The 17,365-nt window shown below is 33.1% G+C and overlaps 1 protein-coding gene and 1 non-coding gene across 2 annotated transcripts in view; one reads left to right on the top strand and one right to left on the bottom strand.

Moving 5' to 3' along the window:
• Dnah12 (dynein axonemal heavy chain 12) overlaps positions 1-17,365 on the bottom strand; it is a 260,099-nt gene that overhangs the window by 117,007 nt on the left and 125,727 nt on the right. The window contains exons 37-42 of the mRNA XM_040289787.2: positions 15,100-15,219; positions 11,396-11,584; positions 9,410-9,561; positions 6,768-6,906; positions 5,247-5,413; positions 3,025-3,280 (exon numbers count right to left, since the gene is read on the bottom strand). Of these exons, the coding sequence (XP_040145721.1) occupies positions 3,025-3,280; positions 5,247-5,413; positions 6,768-6,906; positions 9,410-9,561; positions 11,396-11,584; positions 15,100-15,219 (1,023 nt within the window). The remainder of the gene's footprint in view (positions 1-3,024; positions 3,281-5,246; positions 5,414-6,767; positions 6,907-9,409; positions 9,562-11,395; positions 11,585-15,099; positions 15,220-17,365) is intronic.
• On the top strand, positions 13,215-13,320 carry LOC120892166 (U6 spliceosomal RNA). The gene has a single exon (XR_005736817.1). It is a non-coding gene; the product is annotated as a U6 spliceosomal RNA (small nuclear RNA).

The raw sequence follows: 17,365 nt of genomic DNA, 5'->3' as shown, positions 1-17,365 counted from the left end.
TAAATAATTTCCCATTGATTGATTCTTTCTCTTCCCTTCCCTTCTTTTACTATTTGTCCTTCTATTCTTTCCTCTATTTTTACTGGTAGATAATGGAAACGAAGTATATATTTGCTATCAATATTCTGTTAAGAAAGGTGATTTAAATCTTCTATAATATAGAAAGTCAAAGAAAAATATTTTTAAATTTGTATGCATTCTTTGGTTCATCCTCTTGTCCCAATTCCACACATTGGTTGGTCTATAATGCTTCAAAGAGAGGAGGAAAAAAAAAAAGAAAGGAATCCTTTTTGTGTCCAACCTCCTTACCTTTCCAATAGAGGTCTGATATATAAATATTATATTTTATAAATAGAAGCACTTTTCGGTATCAAAATAAATGTACTACCCCTTTGCTCATAGCTTCTCTACTTTAGCAGCATAAATTTTCCACTGAAACAAAGAGAAAAGAACCTTAAAAAGATACAGTATTCTCAGAAACTGATAGAATAAAGCTAGGGAATTTTTTGCCTCCTGTTGCAGTCATCCCAAAATGAACTCCACTTTATCAAGCTTCAAGAAAGCTTAGTTTGATGAGATTGCCACTGATTGCTTTAAATACTTTTTTCTTTTTACCATTAAATATGAGACTGGCTTTGGCCTCTGTGCAGGGAGCTTTTCTTTGATCATATAGGAAGTCTTGTTTTCTACTCCCATACTTTTATTTATCTATTATCTTTTCACTACTACTTCTAAGTTATGTATTCATAAACTTCTTCCTTCCTTCCTTCCTTCCTTTCTTCCTTCCTTCCTTTCTTTCTTTCTTCCTTTCTTTCAAGACAAGACAAGTTTTCTTGAAGAACAAGAGGGAAGACAGGAGAAAATTAACAAATACCACAGTAGAAACCTAACAACTGGGAAAATACCTACAATATGGCAGATACTGGTTCTGGATGAATTTCTTATAGGAATCTTGTGTAGTGGATATTATATCCCATTTTAATGATTAAAAAACTGAGCTTCTGAAAGGTCAAATTACTTGCTCAAGTCAGTCAGTCATGAAACAGTAGTCAAAGCTCAATCCTACTTAGATCCACTAATTTCAAAGCCTGTGATTTGTTTGCTGTTCTTAAATCTTTTCTGATAACAAAGATCAAAGTAGATGGCTAAGGAAAAATGTTTTTAAAAGGGTCAACATATTACCAAAAGTGATCTATATATTCAATGTAATCTCGATCAAAATACCAACAACATTCTTCACAGAACTAGAAAAAATAGTCCTAAAGAAGAATAAAAGACTCAGAATAGTCAAAGCAATTCTAAGCAAAAAAAAAAAAAAAAAAAAAAAAAAAGCAGTGCTGGAGACATGCAGATTCTTGACTTCAAATTATAGTACAGAGCTATAATAACAAAAATTATATGGTACTGGCATAAAAAGAGACACATAGACCAGTGCAACCAAACAGAAGCCACAGAGACAAACTCATACAAGTACAGTCATCTGAATCCTTTATAAAGGTGCCAAAAACATGTTAGAGAAAAGACAGCCTTTTAAACAAACGATGTTGGCAAAAGTGGATATCCATATGTGGAAGAATAATACTAGATCTCTATTTTTTACCCTGCACAAAAGTCAATGTAAAATGGATCAAGTACTAGAAATTAGACCAGAAACTCTGTGACTGCTAAAAGAATATGTAGGGTCAACAATCCAACCTATAGGCACAGACAACAGCTTCCTCTATGGAAGCTCAGGAAATAATACCAGGAATTAATGAGTAGGAGGGCATTAAATTAGAAAGTTTCTGCACAGCAAGGAAACAATTAAGAATGTGAATGGAATCCACTGGGTGCGGTGGCCCATGCCTGTAATTCCAGTGGCTCAGAGGCTGAGGTAGAAGGATCGTGTGTTCAAAGCCAGCCTCAGCAAAAGCAAGGTGCTAAACACTTGGTGGGACCCATCTCTAAATAAAATACAAAATAGGGCTCGGGATGAGGCTCAGTGGTTGAGTCCCCTTGAGTTCAACTGCCACTAACCCCCACCAAAAAGAAAAAAAGAATGTGTAGAGAGAGAGAGTCTACAGAGTGGGAGAAAAATCTTTGCAATTTACTCTTCCAACAGAAGATTAATATCCAGAGTATAGAGAACTCAAAAAACTTAACACTGAAAAAACAAATAATCCAATCAATAAATGTGCAAATGAACTAAAAGACATGTTTCAAAAGAAGAAATACAAGTGGCCAACAAACATACGAAAAATGTTCAACATCTTTAGCAATCCAGGAAATGCAAATCCAAACTACACTGAGATTTCATCTCACTCCAGTTAGAATGGCAGCCATCACAGATATAAATAATAATAAATCCTGAAGAGGATGTGGGAGAAAGAAACACTTATACTGTTGGTATAATATAATTTCTATAGAAAACAATATGCAGTTTCCTCTAAAGACTAGGAATGGAAACATCAAAAACCAGCTATACCAAGAATTAATAAAAGAGATAGCATCACTTCTCAGTATTTATCCTAAAATATTAAAATCAGCATAATATATAGATTGTAAAAATTATGGAAGCAGCCTAATGTCCATCAACAGATAAATGGATAAAGAGAATGTGGTATATATACTCCATGGAGTTAGCCATAAATTATGTTGACTGCAGGAAAGTGGATAGAACTCCAGAGCATTATATTAAGCAAAATAAGCCAGATTCAGTAAGTCAAGGGTTATATGCTTTCTCTCATATGTTGAAGTTAGAGAGACAAAAAAGGGAAAAATAGAGGGGGAGCTCATGAAAATAGAGGGGATATCAATAAAGTAGAGGAAGGGAACCAAGGGAGGGGAGGAAGAGAGGGAAATGGGAAATACTACTGAATTAAATAACCCAATTATATTGTTATATTGTGCACATGTATGAGAATGTAACAACAAATCTAACTATTATGTTTAATTATAAAGCATCAATAAAACACAAAATATAAAAAGGGCCAAATGAGGGAAATATGTAAGACCAAAACAATTTATACTGCATTATTTTCTCACCTCCATAGTCCCACTGACTATTTGGTTCCCAGTTATAAAATACTCTGTAGGAAATTCACGAGTCCTGAGGTAGAATGCCACAATTGTTGAAAAGATTCGAACCATAGTTTCATCACTAAAAGAATTAATACTGCAGATGTTGAAATGTCGAAGAAAACGGGGAGTGACTGGATTTCTTCCACCACCTGGAGGACCCATGGCAGCAATCAGCTCTATATCAACCAGTGTGATTTTACTTGTGTCCTTAAGATCATACCTTATAAACATATAAAAAATTTAAACAATCTGTTATAAATAAGATGGAATTAATATAGATATCCCTAGAAATTTAATCTGATTTTAGCTTCTATAAAAGGAATAATTTTACATATGCTTTAAGTAGGAGATAATCTTTTATTTGAAGTAGAATTTTATTTCTGCCTTCAATGACACTGATTATATTACCCAGATTCTATGATGATGATTTTTCTATGATTCAATACAAAAGGCATGATCTATGAAAGAAATAATCAAAAAGCTGACTTCATTAAAATTGAAGCTTCTAGGGTTGCAGCTCAATGGTGGAGCACTTGCCTAGTATGTGTGAGGCACTGGGTTCGATTCTCAGCACAACATATAAATAAATAAAAATAAAAATAAAATAAATAAAAATAAAAATAAAATAAAAGTCCACTGACAACTAAAAATTATGGCCCTTCATCCTGTCCTTCCATTTATTTCCTCCTACATTTCATTCCAATTTGACTCTCCATTTTTCCTCTTCTTTCTCCAAACCCAGAAACATGGATGAATGCTCCTACAACCTACTTGTAGCTAGATATAGGTAGGATGGCTTTATGTCCCACTTTACTGACAAATCTAGTTTATGCTGGTTGTCCAGTAAATATTAATGACATCCTCCTTTTATTCTCAGAAATGTCCCAGTTTGAACCATGAATTATACAGTTGCCCTAGTTATGGTGATGTCCTGGCTTTCTTTTTCTCATATCAAATCTTATCTTCAGAATACATAAGATTGTCTAAATAGTACCTATATGTACTTTGTTATGCTAGAAAGAAATGAGCCAAAAGAAGATACAGAGGAAACTTAAATGCACATTATTAAGTGAAAGATGGCAATCTGGAAGGATTATATACTGTAAGATTCCAATTATATAACTGCTATAGTTTGGATCTTGAATATCCCACATAGGCCTATGTGTTAAAGTCTTGGCACCATTGGGAGGTGGTAGAAACTTTAAGAGGTGAGGTCTAGTGGGAGGTTTTCAGGTCACTGGGGACATGCTCTCAAAGAGGATTCTGGGACCCTCAGCTATCCCTTATGGCTTCCTAGCCATAAGTTGAGTGGTTTTTGCTCCCTACACACTCCCTGCCATAATGTGTTGTTTCTGCAAGACTGAAAGCAAAAGGGTCAACTAACATGGACTGAAACTTCTAAAACTATGAGAAAAAAAATCCTTGTTATTTATAAGCTGATTATCCATATATTGTTAAAGCAACAAAAAGCTGGCTAAGTGGAAAAGGCTAAACTATGGAGATAATAAAAAGATCAGTGGTTGCCAGGTAGGGAATGGTGAAAAACAGTACAGAAGACATTTAAGGCAGTGATACTAATATATATGATATTATAATGATAGATACATGAAATTATACAGTTTCCAAACTCCTGAATGTACAACATGAAGAACAAATACTAAGGTAAACTATGAACTTTGGGTGATTATGATTTGTCAGTGTAAGCTTATCAACTAAACAAATGTACCACTCCAGTGGAAAATGTTGATAATGGGGGAGGCTAGCATATTTGGGAACAGAAATTATACAGACAATCTCTATACCTTCTTATTACTTCATTATAAGCCTAAAAATCCTCTAAAATAATCTTCAAAAAAGATATACAACTGGGTATGGTGGCACACACCTATAATCCTAGCTACTTGGAAGAGTCGGGTGAGAAGATCACTTAAGCACAGTTCAAGGCCAGTCTAGACAACACAGAGAGACACCATCTCAAACAAACAAAGAAACAAACAAACAAACAAACAAAAAACAAACACAAGATATAGAAAATCCTTCCAAAACTTCTGTATAGGAAAATCTCAGCAATGATCTTTTTCCTCAAATAACAGAAAATGTACTATTTTGCTTTGAAAAACTAAAATATAAAAATGAGCAATTACTTCAGCATAGCTTACTTATTAAGGTGTCAGTTAAATATTTACCAATTTCCACAGTCAAAAAACTGTCTTAATAATTCAATAGGAGGTTGAGCTCCATATTTCTCCAATGCAGGCATATTCATATCATCTATGAAAATTATACATTTCTTTCCCATAGGTGGTCCAAAAACTCCTTTGCGTCTCTTATCCAATTTAGCCATAATGATATTCTAAAGTTTTTAAAAGAAAGAGTGATATATTAACCTATAATCATATTACATATTTGTTATTATTATTATTATTGCTTATGTTAAATTAGTATAAAGAAAGGCTTATATTGCCAATATCCATGGGATTTTTATTAGTAGGAGAAACCATTTGTTTATCTTATCAAAGACTAACTCAACATAAAATCCTTATTGAACACTAGAAAAAAAAAGGAGTTTAACAGTTTTTGTAAAGAAATAATGTTATCCATTATTATGTATGTGCTTCTTCTTCTTTATTCAAATTTAGGGTAATACTTCATAATATCATTCAAAGAATATTTATGGAAACCCCTTTTCACATTCAGAATTGTTACACAGATATTTATATATTATGCTTATATTGTACATGCATATATTTCTATACTGTTTTCCTCATTTTATATCCATCCCAACATTAACTTAATATTTAAAAGCACTTATCTTTACAACCTCTATAAATTTTTTTTAAGAGAGAGAGAAAGAGAGAGAGAAAGAGAGAGAGAGAGATTTTTAAATATTTATTTATTTATTTTTAGTTTTTCGGCGGACACAACATCTTTCTTTGTATGTGGTGCTGAGGATCAAACCCGGGTGGCACACATGCCAGGCAAGCGTACTACCGCTTGAGCCACATTCCCAGCTCCAAATTTTTTATAGTTAATAGGAATGTAAATGTTTTCTTGTATTTCATAATTTTGGAACTCTCTTGTCTATTGTAAACATGAATACTGAATTTATTATTTTAATTCAAATTAAGCTCCACAGTAAAGCAGCTTTACATTTGTCAGATTTGTGCAGTTAAGAGAATGTTATGAGCTTAAAACAAGAGAAATGGGGTCAGGTAAGAATGAATAGGCATGGATTTAGGAATGGATGCTAAAAGTGACAACTGAAAAGGTTTCATGAGTAGTTTCACCTTGTCATATTTAGGGGCTAAGGGTGGGATACACAACTACATATTCTTATTACACAAGGTCACATGATAGTCCATGTTTTAAAAAACCCAATGAGCAGTATATGCTCCTAAGACAACACAAGGAGTCTAGAAAGAACAACTGGAAGTTCTCTTATCTCTGCCTGGTGTGTGTGGTTTATCTTTCTTTTATATTCCCTTCTCCAGTTAAGAAATCAATGTTTGTTTCTTCTCAGGCAAAAAAAAAAAAAAAGAAAAAGAAAAAAGTGACGATACTAAATAATACATTATTAACACAAAACTGTTCATTTTAACTTTATAGGAGATTTATTCAGTTTCTCATTTGACATGAAATTTAAAACATATATCAGATAAGGAAAAAAATTCATAGTTATAGACCCATGTTTCTGGTTTTAAACTAACCTGCACTTGATTGGCACTGGTCCGTGCTGAGAAATTAACATAAAAAGGGAAGTACTGGTCCTTTTCCAAGTGATTCATTAGCTTATCTTTCACATACACTGATTTTCCAGTGCCTGTTGGACCCACAAAAAGCAGTGGCCTTTATGAAAATAATGAATATATCATTAAAATGTAAGAAATTTGGAATATATTTTCACTGAAAGAAGCTGGAGTTAATTGAAAACTTAAATCATAAATTATTCTTTATATAAAAATTCACACTTTTATCTATAATTATTTTATTAAAGATTACTAAAATTAATGATTGGCATACATTTCTGCATAATGTTGCAGTGTCTAATAGTAATAAATTATTATTTAAACAGATTAATGTTAGTATGAACAAAACCACCCATAAATCCAGACATGAGATGGGAGGATTGCAAATTAGAAGCCAGCCTGGGCAATTTAGTGAGACCCCATATCATAACCATACCCCACACCCTAAAATGAAACACTCATAAAACAAGTAATGATATATCTGTTTGTTTTTTCATAAAAGAAAGTCTAAGTTTGTCTCCCCAGAAAGGTGATGTATTTGTACTTCAAATTAGGGGTACAGACATAGGGTTGGCAGTGTGGAGAAGAATAATAAAGTGATAATGTTATAGGTTTAGGATTTTAAAAATTAAAAGCATAAAATTTTTGTGCAAATAAAATAACAGTGAATTCTCAAGCTAAATGTACATGTATATGTATACACACACACACACTTGTTAAGAGCATTTTAAAATCAATTCAATTACTAACTGAAATTATTTGTCTAAAAGAAAATTCTAGGAAATTCCTCCTTCAGTGAGACTTCAATCAGGGTTTCCCATTCTTGAATAAAATTTACTAATTTGAAAGGGGAAACAATCATATGAGTTTATGTTCACAAAACTAAGGAATTGAGAAATTGAAAAACTAAGTTTGAGAAATGTTGCAGTAAAATGAAATATTTTCACCTTGGTAATTTCTCATCATATAATACATAAAAATAAATGCAAAGGTTGGCACTGAAACGGAGCACTACTCAGTTGTAAAAGGTTACCTAAGTGAGCCAAATTATGCTAATATTGAAGGAGGAACACCAAGTTAAAATTCTTTCAGAACTACTATAGGGGATGGGGTTGTGGCTCAGTGGTAGGGTGCTTGCCCAGCATGTGTGAAGCACTGGGCTCAATTCTCAGCACCACATATGAATAAATGAATAAAATAAAGGTCCATCAACATCTAAAAAAATTTTTTTAAATACTATAGTCTTCAAATCCACTGCTGTATCTTATTAGTGTGTTAATAAAGAAGCAGAAACCTGACTTCTATAACTCAAATATACTCAGTATTTTAATTAATGTATTAAATGTATCTGTAATTATGTACTTATTAATTTCAAAATATTTTTCTTGTTGTTGTTGTTTTGAGGTGGTTTCTCACTATGATGCCCAGGCTAGCCTTATCCTCCTATACTAGGCTCCCAAGACCTGCTACAAAGTTTTGACTATTAGCCTCTAAAGTTAAAAAAAAATGCAACTAGAGATACAAAACAGGGATAAAATAATTTTCCCCATAGCTATTTTCCTGTTTTTTTTAAAAACCAACATGAAAGTGCTACAAAATACACTCAGATGCAAGTTCTTTATTTAAAAATAACATGACATTTATAAAGATTAAGTAGTATTGATGATAAGTTACACCTAATGTTTTAAAAGAAACTGAAAATATTATTTTAAAAGTTGGCATGGTGCCAGACATGGTAACATATAGCTAATCTTAGCTACTTGAGAGGCTGAGGCAGGAGAATCACAAATTCAAATCCAGCCTTAGCAACTTAACAAGATTCTGTCTCAAAATACAAAAGAAAGGGCTAGGGAGGTAGCTCAGTAGTGCAGTGCTGGGTTCAATCCCAAGTATTCCAAAAAAAAAAAAAAGTTGGTATAGATATGGCTACAGTAAATGTCTAGTCTCCTTACCAGTTTTATATACTATTTTTTTTAAAGAGATAGTGAGAGAGGAGAGAGAGAGAGAATTTTTAATATTTATTTTTTAGTTCTCGGTGGACACAACATCTGTGTTGGTATGTGGTGCTGAGGATTGAACCCGGGCTGCACGCATGCCAGGCAAGCGCGCTACCGCTTGAGCCACATCCCCAGCCCTATATACTATTTTTTGATGTATTATTCTGATTAAAATCTGAGTTTGTAATATTCATATTAAGCTATAGAATCAGAACCAGCATAGAACATATTTTAAAAAATGCTAAGTGTAATGGGAGAATGTGGATCATCATCAGTTTGATATCAAAGATATCTTAGATATCAAACTGAACTATAACTATAATGTATAGCTTTTCACAATAACATTGCAACTGGCTTTTAGTCATTTGTTACAAACAAGAGAAATACAAGGTGACTCACAAGATAACAAAGATGATGGCAGATGTTGGAGTATACAATAGGAAACCTGAATTCTAGGTTTGCCAATAGCACAGATGTCACTTTAGGCATACAATTAGTCCCCTAGGATCTCAGTTACCTGAAACTGGATAACCTCAGAGTTTACTTTAAAAATTGCTAGAATGAACTGTTACATTTAAAATTCATGTATATAATAGGGTTCCTTACTTTGCATAGGTAATACTCAAATCCATTAGAAATGTATATCTAATTGTATCCATCGTAGGGACTATGATATCTTGAATCTTGATGCGCTTATCTTCTAAATCAGTACTTTTAATTAATTCATTCCAGTGGAGCCAGCGACCTCGGTTTTTCAACTACAAGAGAATATATTTCAAAATATTATAACAATGCAATTGCTATACCTGAAAAGCTCTTTTCAATACTTAAACTGTTTACTTTTAAAATCTTTAGTCTTAGAAGCACACAGTGGAACACACCTGTGATCCCAGCTACTTGGGAAGCTGTGGCTGGAAAAGTCCAAGTTCAAGGCTAGCCTGGGCAATTTAGCAAGATCTTGTCTCAAAAATAAAATTCAAAGACTGGGGATGTAGCTTAGTGGTCCTCTGTATTCAATTTTCAGTACCACAAAAGTCAAAACAAGACAAAACAAAAAAAACTTCTAATCTTTTCCTCTTTTATGGAAATATTAGATTTGTATAAAAGAATATAAGTAATAAAGCAGATTAATAATATAAATACCCATGAATCTACCACCCAGTTTAAGATATATATTTTTCTTTAGACTTTTCTTTTTAAATGAATCTGAAAAATGTAATGTTACTTTATTACTATTTTAACATATCTAGAATTCCAAATATATTTGCCTTTATGTCCTCTTAAACACTCTAATCTCCCCCCAATTCCTTTAAGATATCAATTTGCATTTAAATGCCACATATTTATCTGAAAGCCACTATAAAGTACCTCTAGTTAGAATTTTCTGCATTTTGAGACCATGTTTTTCATATTTTGAGTACACAAGCAATAATCTAAAAACATCACTTTAATTCTCTATATTTGTTTCAATAAAATTATTCTCTTTGGCATTTTGATACTGGCTGATAGTCTAACAGGACATATCAGCATGGTGGAACTAATTGTTAAAATGCTGAAATTCTTCTGAACCACTGGCTAAATGAGTTATTGTATTGACACAATTAAGTACTTTTCCATCTGCACCATTTCCACCCATTATTTTCTTCTTCATGTTGTCTTTCTCTCTCCCTGGAGACTACCAGGCTTTCCACTGTCAAGTAATAATAAAAGGACTCATACCTGGCAAAGTAGCAGAAGCCTAGGATCTTGCTCTGGTGTTATAGCTGGCTCTAAGAATCTTTTCCTATTTTCTAGTCGTTTTTATGTGTATATGACACATGTATATCTGGTGGTAATTTTCCAAATTTGAGTAAACATTTCTTTAGTAATTCATTATTTTAAGTTTTAGCTTTTATTTTCATCAAAGTTATATAAACACATATTTTAGAGACAAAAGATTTACAAAAAAACAGTAGTTCTCTCCTCCCATTTTCCCCTCCAGTGGCAACTACCTTTACCTCTTTAATCCAGCCATTTTGGTATTTACCTTCAATTCTTAAAAGAACATGCTGGCATTACTACCTCTTGGTTTTTCACTTTTAGTGAGTACTTCATTGACTTCTCTCTCTGACTACTGAGACTGAAACTCTTCCTGGTCATATTCTTAAATTTCTGTGTCAGCATATTTTGAGGGAAGGAGTCCTGCACTGTTGGTCTGCCAAACTGGGTTCAAGTTCTGGCTCTGCTAGCCACTTACCTTTCAAAGTTTCTATAATTTAGGTAAAATTAGAATTAAGGCTCTATCAAGATCTTCTGGATTGTGAAATAAAATTTGTATGAATAAAATGATGCTTAAATACTTACTATTTAAAAGAATTGTGGATTCTTTTAATATAAAGTGGAATAGTAAATTAAAATTAAACATGAAATTATATGATATTATTAAAGAAAATCTATACTACCAACAAGTTATAGAACAAGAAATAAAGAGAAGGGATGAAAAAGCTCACCTCAAGAATCTAAATCACACTGGGATAGAAAATCAGGAGCTTTGTCTACTGATTCAAGACACTATGTTTTATATCTTATCATAATAAACATTTTATGTCATACCTCATACATGTAGTCATAGACCAGGCCTTTTTCTTCAAATTGGCATTCCCATTTACCCACACCATCTGGCACTGGGTATTTTTCATTTTTGCCCATTATGAGTGATCTTATGAAAGAATCAAAATTAAGACGACTATCTGTATCACAACCTCCTCCAATGGACCATATTAAAGAGAATATGAAACAAGCCTGTTGATGAAAAAAATTTAAAGAAATTTAAAGAAAAACTTAACTAAAATTCAGCATACCAGGACTTGCTCAAACTAGTTGGTCACAGATATGAATAAAGTACAATGAAGCACAGCTAAGCTATATGAAGAGTCATTTCTCTAGCAATATTTGTGAAAAATTCAAATGCCCATACTAAATTACCTAGGAATTTAACTTTATCCTCAAATATATTCCTGCCTGTGAAAATGCACAATAATAGTGATTGCAGCACTATTTGTAAATGACAAAAGATCAGAAACAACCCAAATGTTCTTCAACAGGGGTTATGTTTAATATTATGCTACACATACTAACATATATGTAGCTCTTAAAAAACAAAGTGACTCTTAAGTACTGATATGAAACAAACTCCAAGACACATTTTGAGAATACAAAAGAAGTATGTGCATAAAATACCTCTAGTAAGCTACACAGGAATGAAATGAAACAGACTCTGAAATTAGGGCAACTTCTTGATACCTGAGGAAGTACAGCATCCTGTACTTCCTCAGACTGAGAGAAGAGGCTGAAGGGCAGCCTCTCACTTCCCTGCCCTGTCCTACCACCTCAACCTGCTAGGAGCCAGGAAACCTTAGACTTGAATGTTTCTGGTGAACACAGGCTACCTATATCTACACATGTATGTTTTCTACCTTTGTCCTACTCTGCCTTCTCTTCTAAAAGTTTTTTGTATTGCTGAACTCCCCAGAGATGGAGATTTGAAACTGAAAGATTTCTTCCATCTTCTTCAAAGCTGGCTTTGAATAAACCAAATTTCCTGCCAAAATTCTCTGAGTTTTTAGTGGAGTGGCAAGTAATGTATAAATAGCTATTCCTTCTGGTAACTATAATAGTTGCCTTGAGGGTGGCTAGGGACTGATATAGATAGAAGACCTACATTTTACCTTTTGAATTTTACTCTATGTATATATGCCTTGCCTAGTAAAAGGAATGAGTAAAATATATTTTAAGAGAAGATGTTCAAGGAATTATCAACCTATGTAACCCTGTAGAAGTGATTCTGAATCATTTGAAAAAGTTGAGAGTTTCAGTTTACCTGGAGAATAAAATTTTTCAGGAAATGCGTGCCCTGAAAATTATATGTAGATGAATTCTTTGTGGGATACTTTTATTTTGTAAAAGGTAATACTGATGTGTATGGAAGAATGTTAGATACTAGTCCTGCGAAAAATAGTTCCAAGCCTGGGGGTAGGGAGAAGGGATAGATAAATTATACTTCAAAGATATCTGTTCAGGGCTGGAGTTGTGGCTCAGTGGTAAAGCACTTGCCTGACATGTGTGAGGCCCTGGGTTCGGTCCTCAGCACCACATATAAATAAATAAAGTAAAAGATCCATTGACAACTAAAAAATATTTTTAAAAAATATATCTGTTCAATTTTTTTCTAAAGTGGAGGTATATAACAATAACAAGGGAGACAGAAAGGAAGAAGTTATGGTTATCAGGAAACCTTGGAATGTGAGATGTCTAAGGTAGAATATTTTCTGTGACAACAAGGTGAATGGAAAACAACAGGAGGGAACTGCTATGACCATAGAGTAAGAGGACAGACAGCAGAAAACCTTAAGGCATTAAGAATGCAGTGGCAGTCCTCCTTTGGCAGCACATATACTAAAATTAGAATGATACAGAGATGATTAGCATGGCCCCTGCACAAGGATGATATGTGAATTCTTGAAGTGTTCCATATTATTGCAATTATGAAAATGACTAACATATAGAATAAGAATAAAATTTTAAAGGCTGTCAGAAACTTTCCATGATAAACAAAAGTTAAAAGAACTAGAAGAAAAAGTAGACCTAAATCTCTAACATTCTGGCTTGGGAACCAAATTCCTCAACAATACTCCTAAAGTAAAAGATGTAAAATCAAGAATCAATGAATAGAATGGTATCCAACTGAAAAGCTTCTTCACAGCAAAAGAAACAATCAAGAATGTGTACAGAGATTCTACAGATTGGGAGAAGATCTTCACCACCAGTACCTCATATAAGGTATTAATTTCTAGGATATACAAAGACCTCAAAAAATTTACCACCAGAAAAATAAACAATCCAATCAATAAATGGGCAAAGGAACTGAACAGGCACTTAACAGAAGAAGTATGAATGTTCAACAAATATATGAAAAAATGTTCAACATCTCTAGCAATTAGAGAAATGCAAATTAAAACTACACTGAGATTTTATCTCACTTCAGTCAGAATGGCAATTATCAAAAATACAAGTAACAATAAATGTTGGCAAGGATGTGGGGAGAAAGGTACTCTCATACATTGTTGGTGAGACTGAAAACTGGTGCAATCACTCTGGAAAGCAGTATGGAGATTCCTTAGAAAACTTGGAATGGAACCACCATTTGACTCAGTTATCCCACTCCTTGGCATATACCCCAAAGACTTAAAATCAGCATTTTAAAGTGACATGGCCACATCAATGTTTATAGTAGCTTAATTCACAATAGCAAAACTAGGATCCAATCTAGGTGTCCTGAAACAGATGAATGGATAAAGAAAATGTGGTATATATATAACATTACTCAGCTATATAGAAGAATGAAATTATGACATTTGCCAGTAAATGGATGGAACTGGAAACTGTCATGGTAAGTGAAGTAAGCCAATCCTCAAAAACCAAAGCCTGAAAATTATTTTTGATATAAGAATGCTAACACAATAAGTAGGGAAGGGAAGAATAGCAGAGTTCACTGGATTAGACAAAGGGGAATGAAGGGAAGAAAGGGAAGATGGGAATTCTTTTGACAGTAGAATGAATTGGATATAACCTTCTTTTGCTCACGTATGAATACACGACCAATGTAACTCCCACAAGGATGAGAAGTTTTACTCCATGTATGTATAATATGTCAAAATATACTCTATTATCATATATATGTAAAAAATATTTTTTTTATTTTTGAAAAGAAAAAAATGTGACAGATGGGGAAGAGGCCTAGACAAGGAAAAGGAACAAAACTTTTCCTTTGGTTCTCTTTGATAATTTCTCCTCACTATTACCATGGTCTCTGGTCTTCTCTGAACTCTGACATTAGCTAGCCAAGTCTACTGGCTTCTCTCTACTTAAATCCTTCAGGGATTCTGCCTGTCATGCTTCTCTAGTCTTTCATAGCTAGTTTGTATGCTGTTTAATGCTGGCTTATTATAAAGATAAATCAATTTATCTAAAGTCTCAATGGGTTTACTATTAAATCACCTTATCAAGTGTTTATCAAATTATGATGTTTCATAAAATATAGGGCAGTTTTGGTTCATTCTGACATATGTTATTTTCTTGTGTTTTTTGGTATCAGAATCAAAGTTGCCAGGTCGGGTAACTTTAGCGTCTTCAATATTCTTTCAGTGATCACCAGAAAACAGTTTTGAATCTTATAAATGTCTTACTCAATACAAGTAAAAATTGCCAGAAGCATATTTTCTTCTGTAATTTAAAACTACATAAAGTATAAAACCAACCATAATCCAAACACGAATGTGCTTGCTAGTAGGATCGTTTTCTACCACATTACAGAGTAGTACTTCAATGAGCCTTGTGAGAGAGACAACCACATTGCTATTACTGGTACGAATCAGTTCCTGCAAAGTGAAAAGAATAAGATATTATTCATAACTTTCAGTTTCTTTGAAGAATAAAAGAAGATAAATATTTCATTTTTAAAAACTGATAACATACATTATATTCATAAACATGAATTTAAAAACATTCATTTAAAAACATCTAAAGAATTTAATTTTTTGACTGATAAAAACCATTTCTTGACTACTTTAGCTTGGCATATAACCATAACCAAAAAATTGTATATAACATACTCTAAATCCTCTGAGAAATGCAAACTAGTTTCTATAAGGGAATAAACAATGTTGTAAAGATAACAAAAATGAAGTCTCTTATAGCAATTCATTCATTTATTTATTCAACAAGCATTTTATATAGGCATGAAAGACATGCCTATATGCCTATATACCATGTTAGGAGATAATGAAAATAAAAAATAATGCCTGAAAAGGAGCAACATTAAAATTAAATAAATGGGGCTGAGGTTGTGTCTCAGTGGTAGAGTGCTTACCTAGCATGTGAGATGCTTGGTTCAATCCTCAGTACCACATAAAAATAAATAAACAAAATAAAGGTATTGTGTCCATCTACAACTAAAATATTTTTAAAAAACTAAATAGTCAAATATATTGTGTTGCGATAATGGTATGATAGAGGAAGTCTCAGGGTAGGAGAATGTTATTAGAATACTGGGGATAAACAATTAGCCTGGCCCCAAGGAAATGGAAGAGGATTAAGGCAAGGAAGGCTTCCCAGAGGAAGCAATAGCTGAGTTGAATTTGGAAGGAAAAAGTGGTAGGGAAGGATGTTCAAGGTAGGGGCAGCCATTCATTCAAAGAAAGGAGATATGAGCAGATAATTAGTAAAATTCTGTTGGATATGAAAATAGAGTGTGAAGGAGGAATGGCAAAAAACAAGGCTTGAGAAGCTGACAAAGGTCAGATTCCAAAAAGCACTGTGGGGTGTGTTAGTGATCTCAGTATAAGAGAAAGTTCCAGTGGAGGGTTTTAAGTGAAGGAGTAAACAGAATAGATTTATGTTTTGGAATCTTCACTCTAATTTAATCAGGATATAGATTGGACCAGAGCAGGTCTACTGTATTTGTTCGGTAGACCTGAACAAATTATTAAGGTCAGAACTGAGTCTACCATAATAAAAAGGTTGGGAATGAAAAGAAATGGGAATGGAAAGAAGATAAATAAAAATGTTATCAAGGAGGGAAAAAATCAATAGTTCTCTGAGAACCGACTGGATATAGAAAATATAGAATTGTGAAAAGAAACCCATCATTCATTACCTGGAAATATGGAGTCTATTTTGTATTATTTAAAATGTATAAGTATTAGAGGTTTAAAACTTAAGAACTGCAAAAGAACTTTTTTGTGTATTTTCTCTATGAAGACAATGTATACGATCTTCACAAGGTAGAATTAGCTGATTTTTCTTTTATATACCACATTTTTCTACCCCTAAAATAATACTTTAGGATTAGAAATCTACTGAATACTACTTTTCCCTTTTTATATAAACATATTTATCTATGCATAAGTAAAAATGTGTTGATATACATGTGACATGTTGGGGAAGATAGCTAAATAGTAGCTCCCCAAAAAGAGAGTTCCATATCCTAATCCCAGGAACTTGTGGAAGTGATCTTATTGAAAAAATGGTCTTTGAAGAAGTAATTAAGGACCTTGAGATGAGGAGATCATTTTGTATTATCCTATGGACCCTATACCCAACACCCCAAGTCTTTTTAAGTTCCATACACAACAGAGACAGAGGAGAAGACCATGTGAAGATAGACGAAGAAATTGGAGTTATATAGCCACAGGCCAGGGAACTTCTGAAGCCACCAAAATCTGGAAGAGATACACAAAAATTCTCCCTTGAAGCTCAGCTCTGCTAACATCTTGATTTCAGACTTCTGGCCTCCAAAACTGTGAGAGAATAAATTTCCACTGTTTGAAAACATCATGTTTGTTATGACAGCCTTAAGAAACTAATAAAATATGTGATTTTTCATAAAATACTAAACACATGAGTTTATGAAGTCATTCATTGAAAACATTTCTTAAATATAGAACATATTTGGGATTTTAAAAGTTTTAAATTCTATGGTTATAAACAAATAGTTTAGCTGGAATAACTTTAACCTATAGTTAT

This window comes from Ictidomys tridecemlineatus, chromosome 2, assembly GCF_052094955.1.
Source record: "Ictidomys tridecemlineatus isolate mIctTri1 chromosome 2, mIctTri1.hap1, whole genome shotgun sequence".
Taxonomy (NCBI): Eukaryota; Metazoa; Chordata; class Mammalia; order Rodentia; family Sciuridae; genus Ictidomys; species Ictidomys tridecemlineatus.
This window is presented reverse-complemented; position numbering and strand designations above follow the sequence as displayed.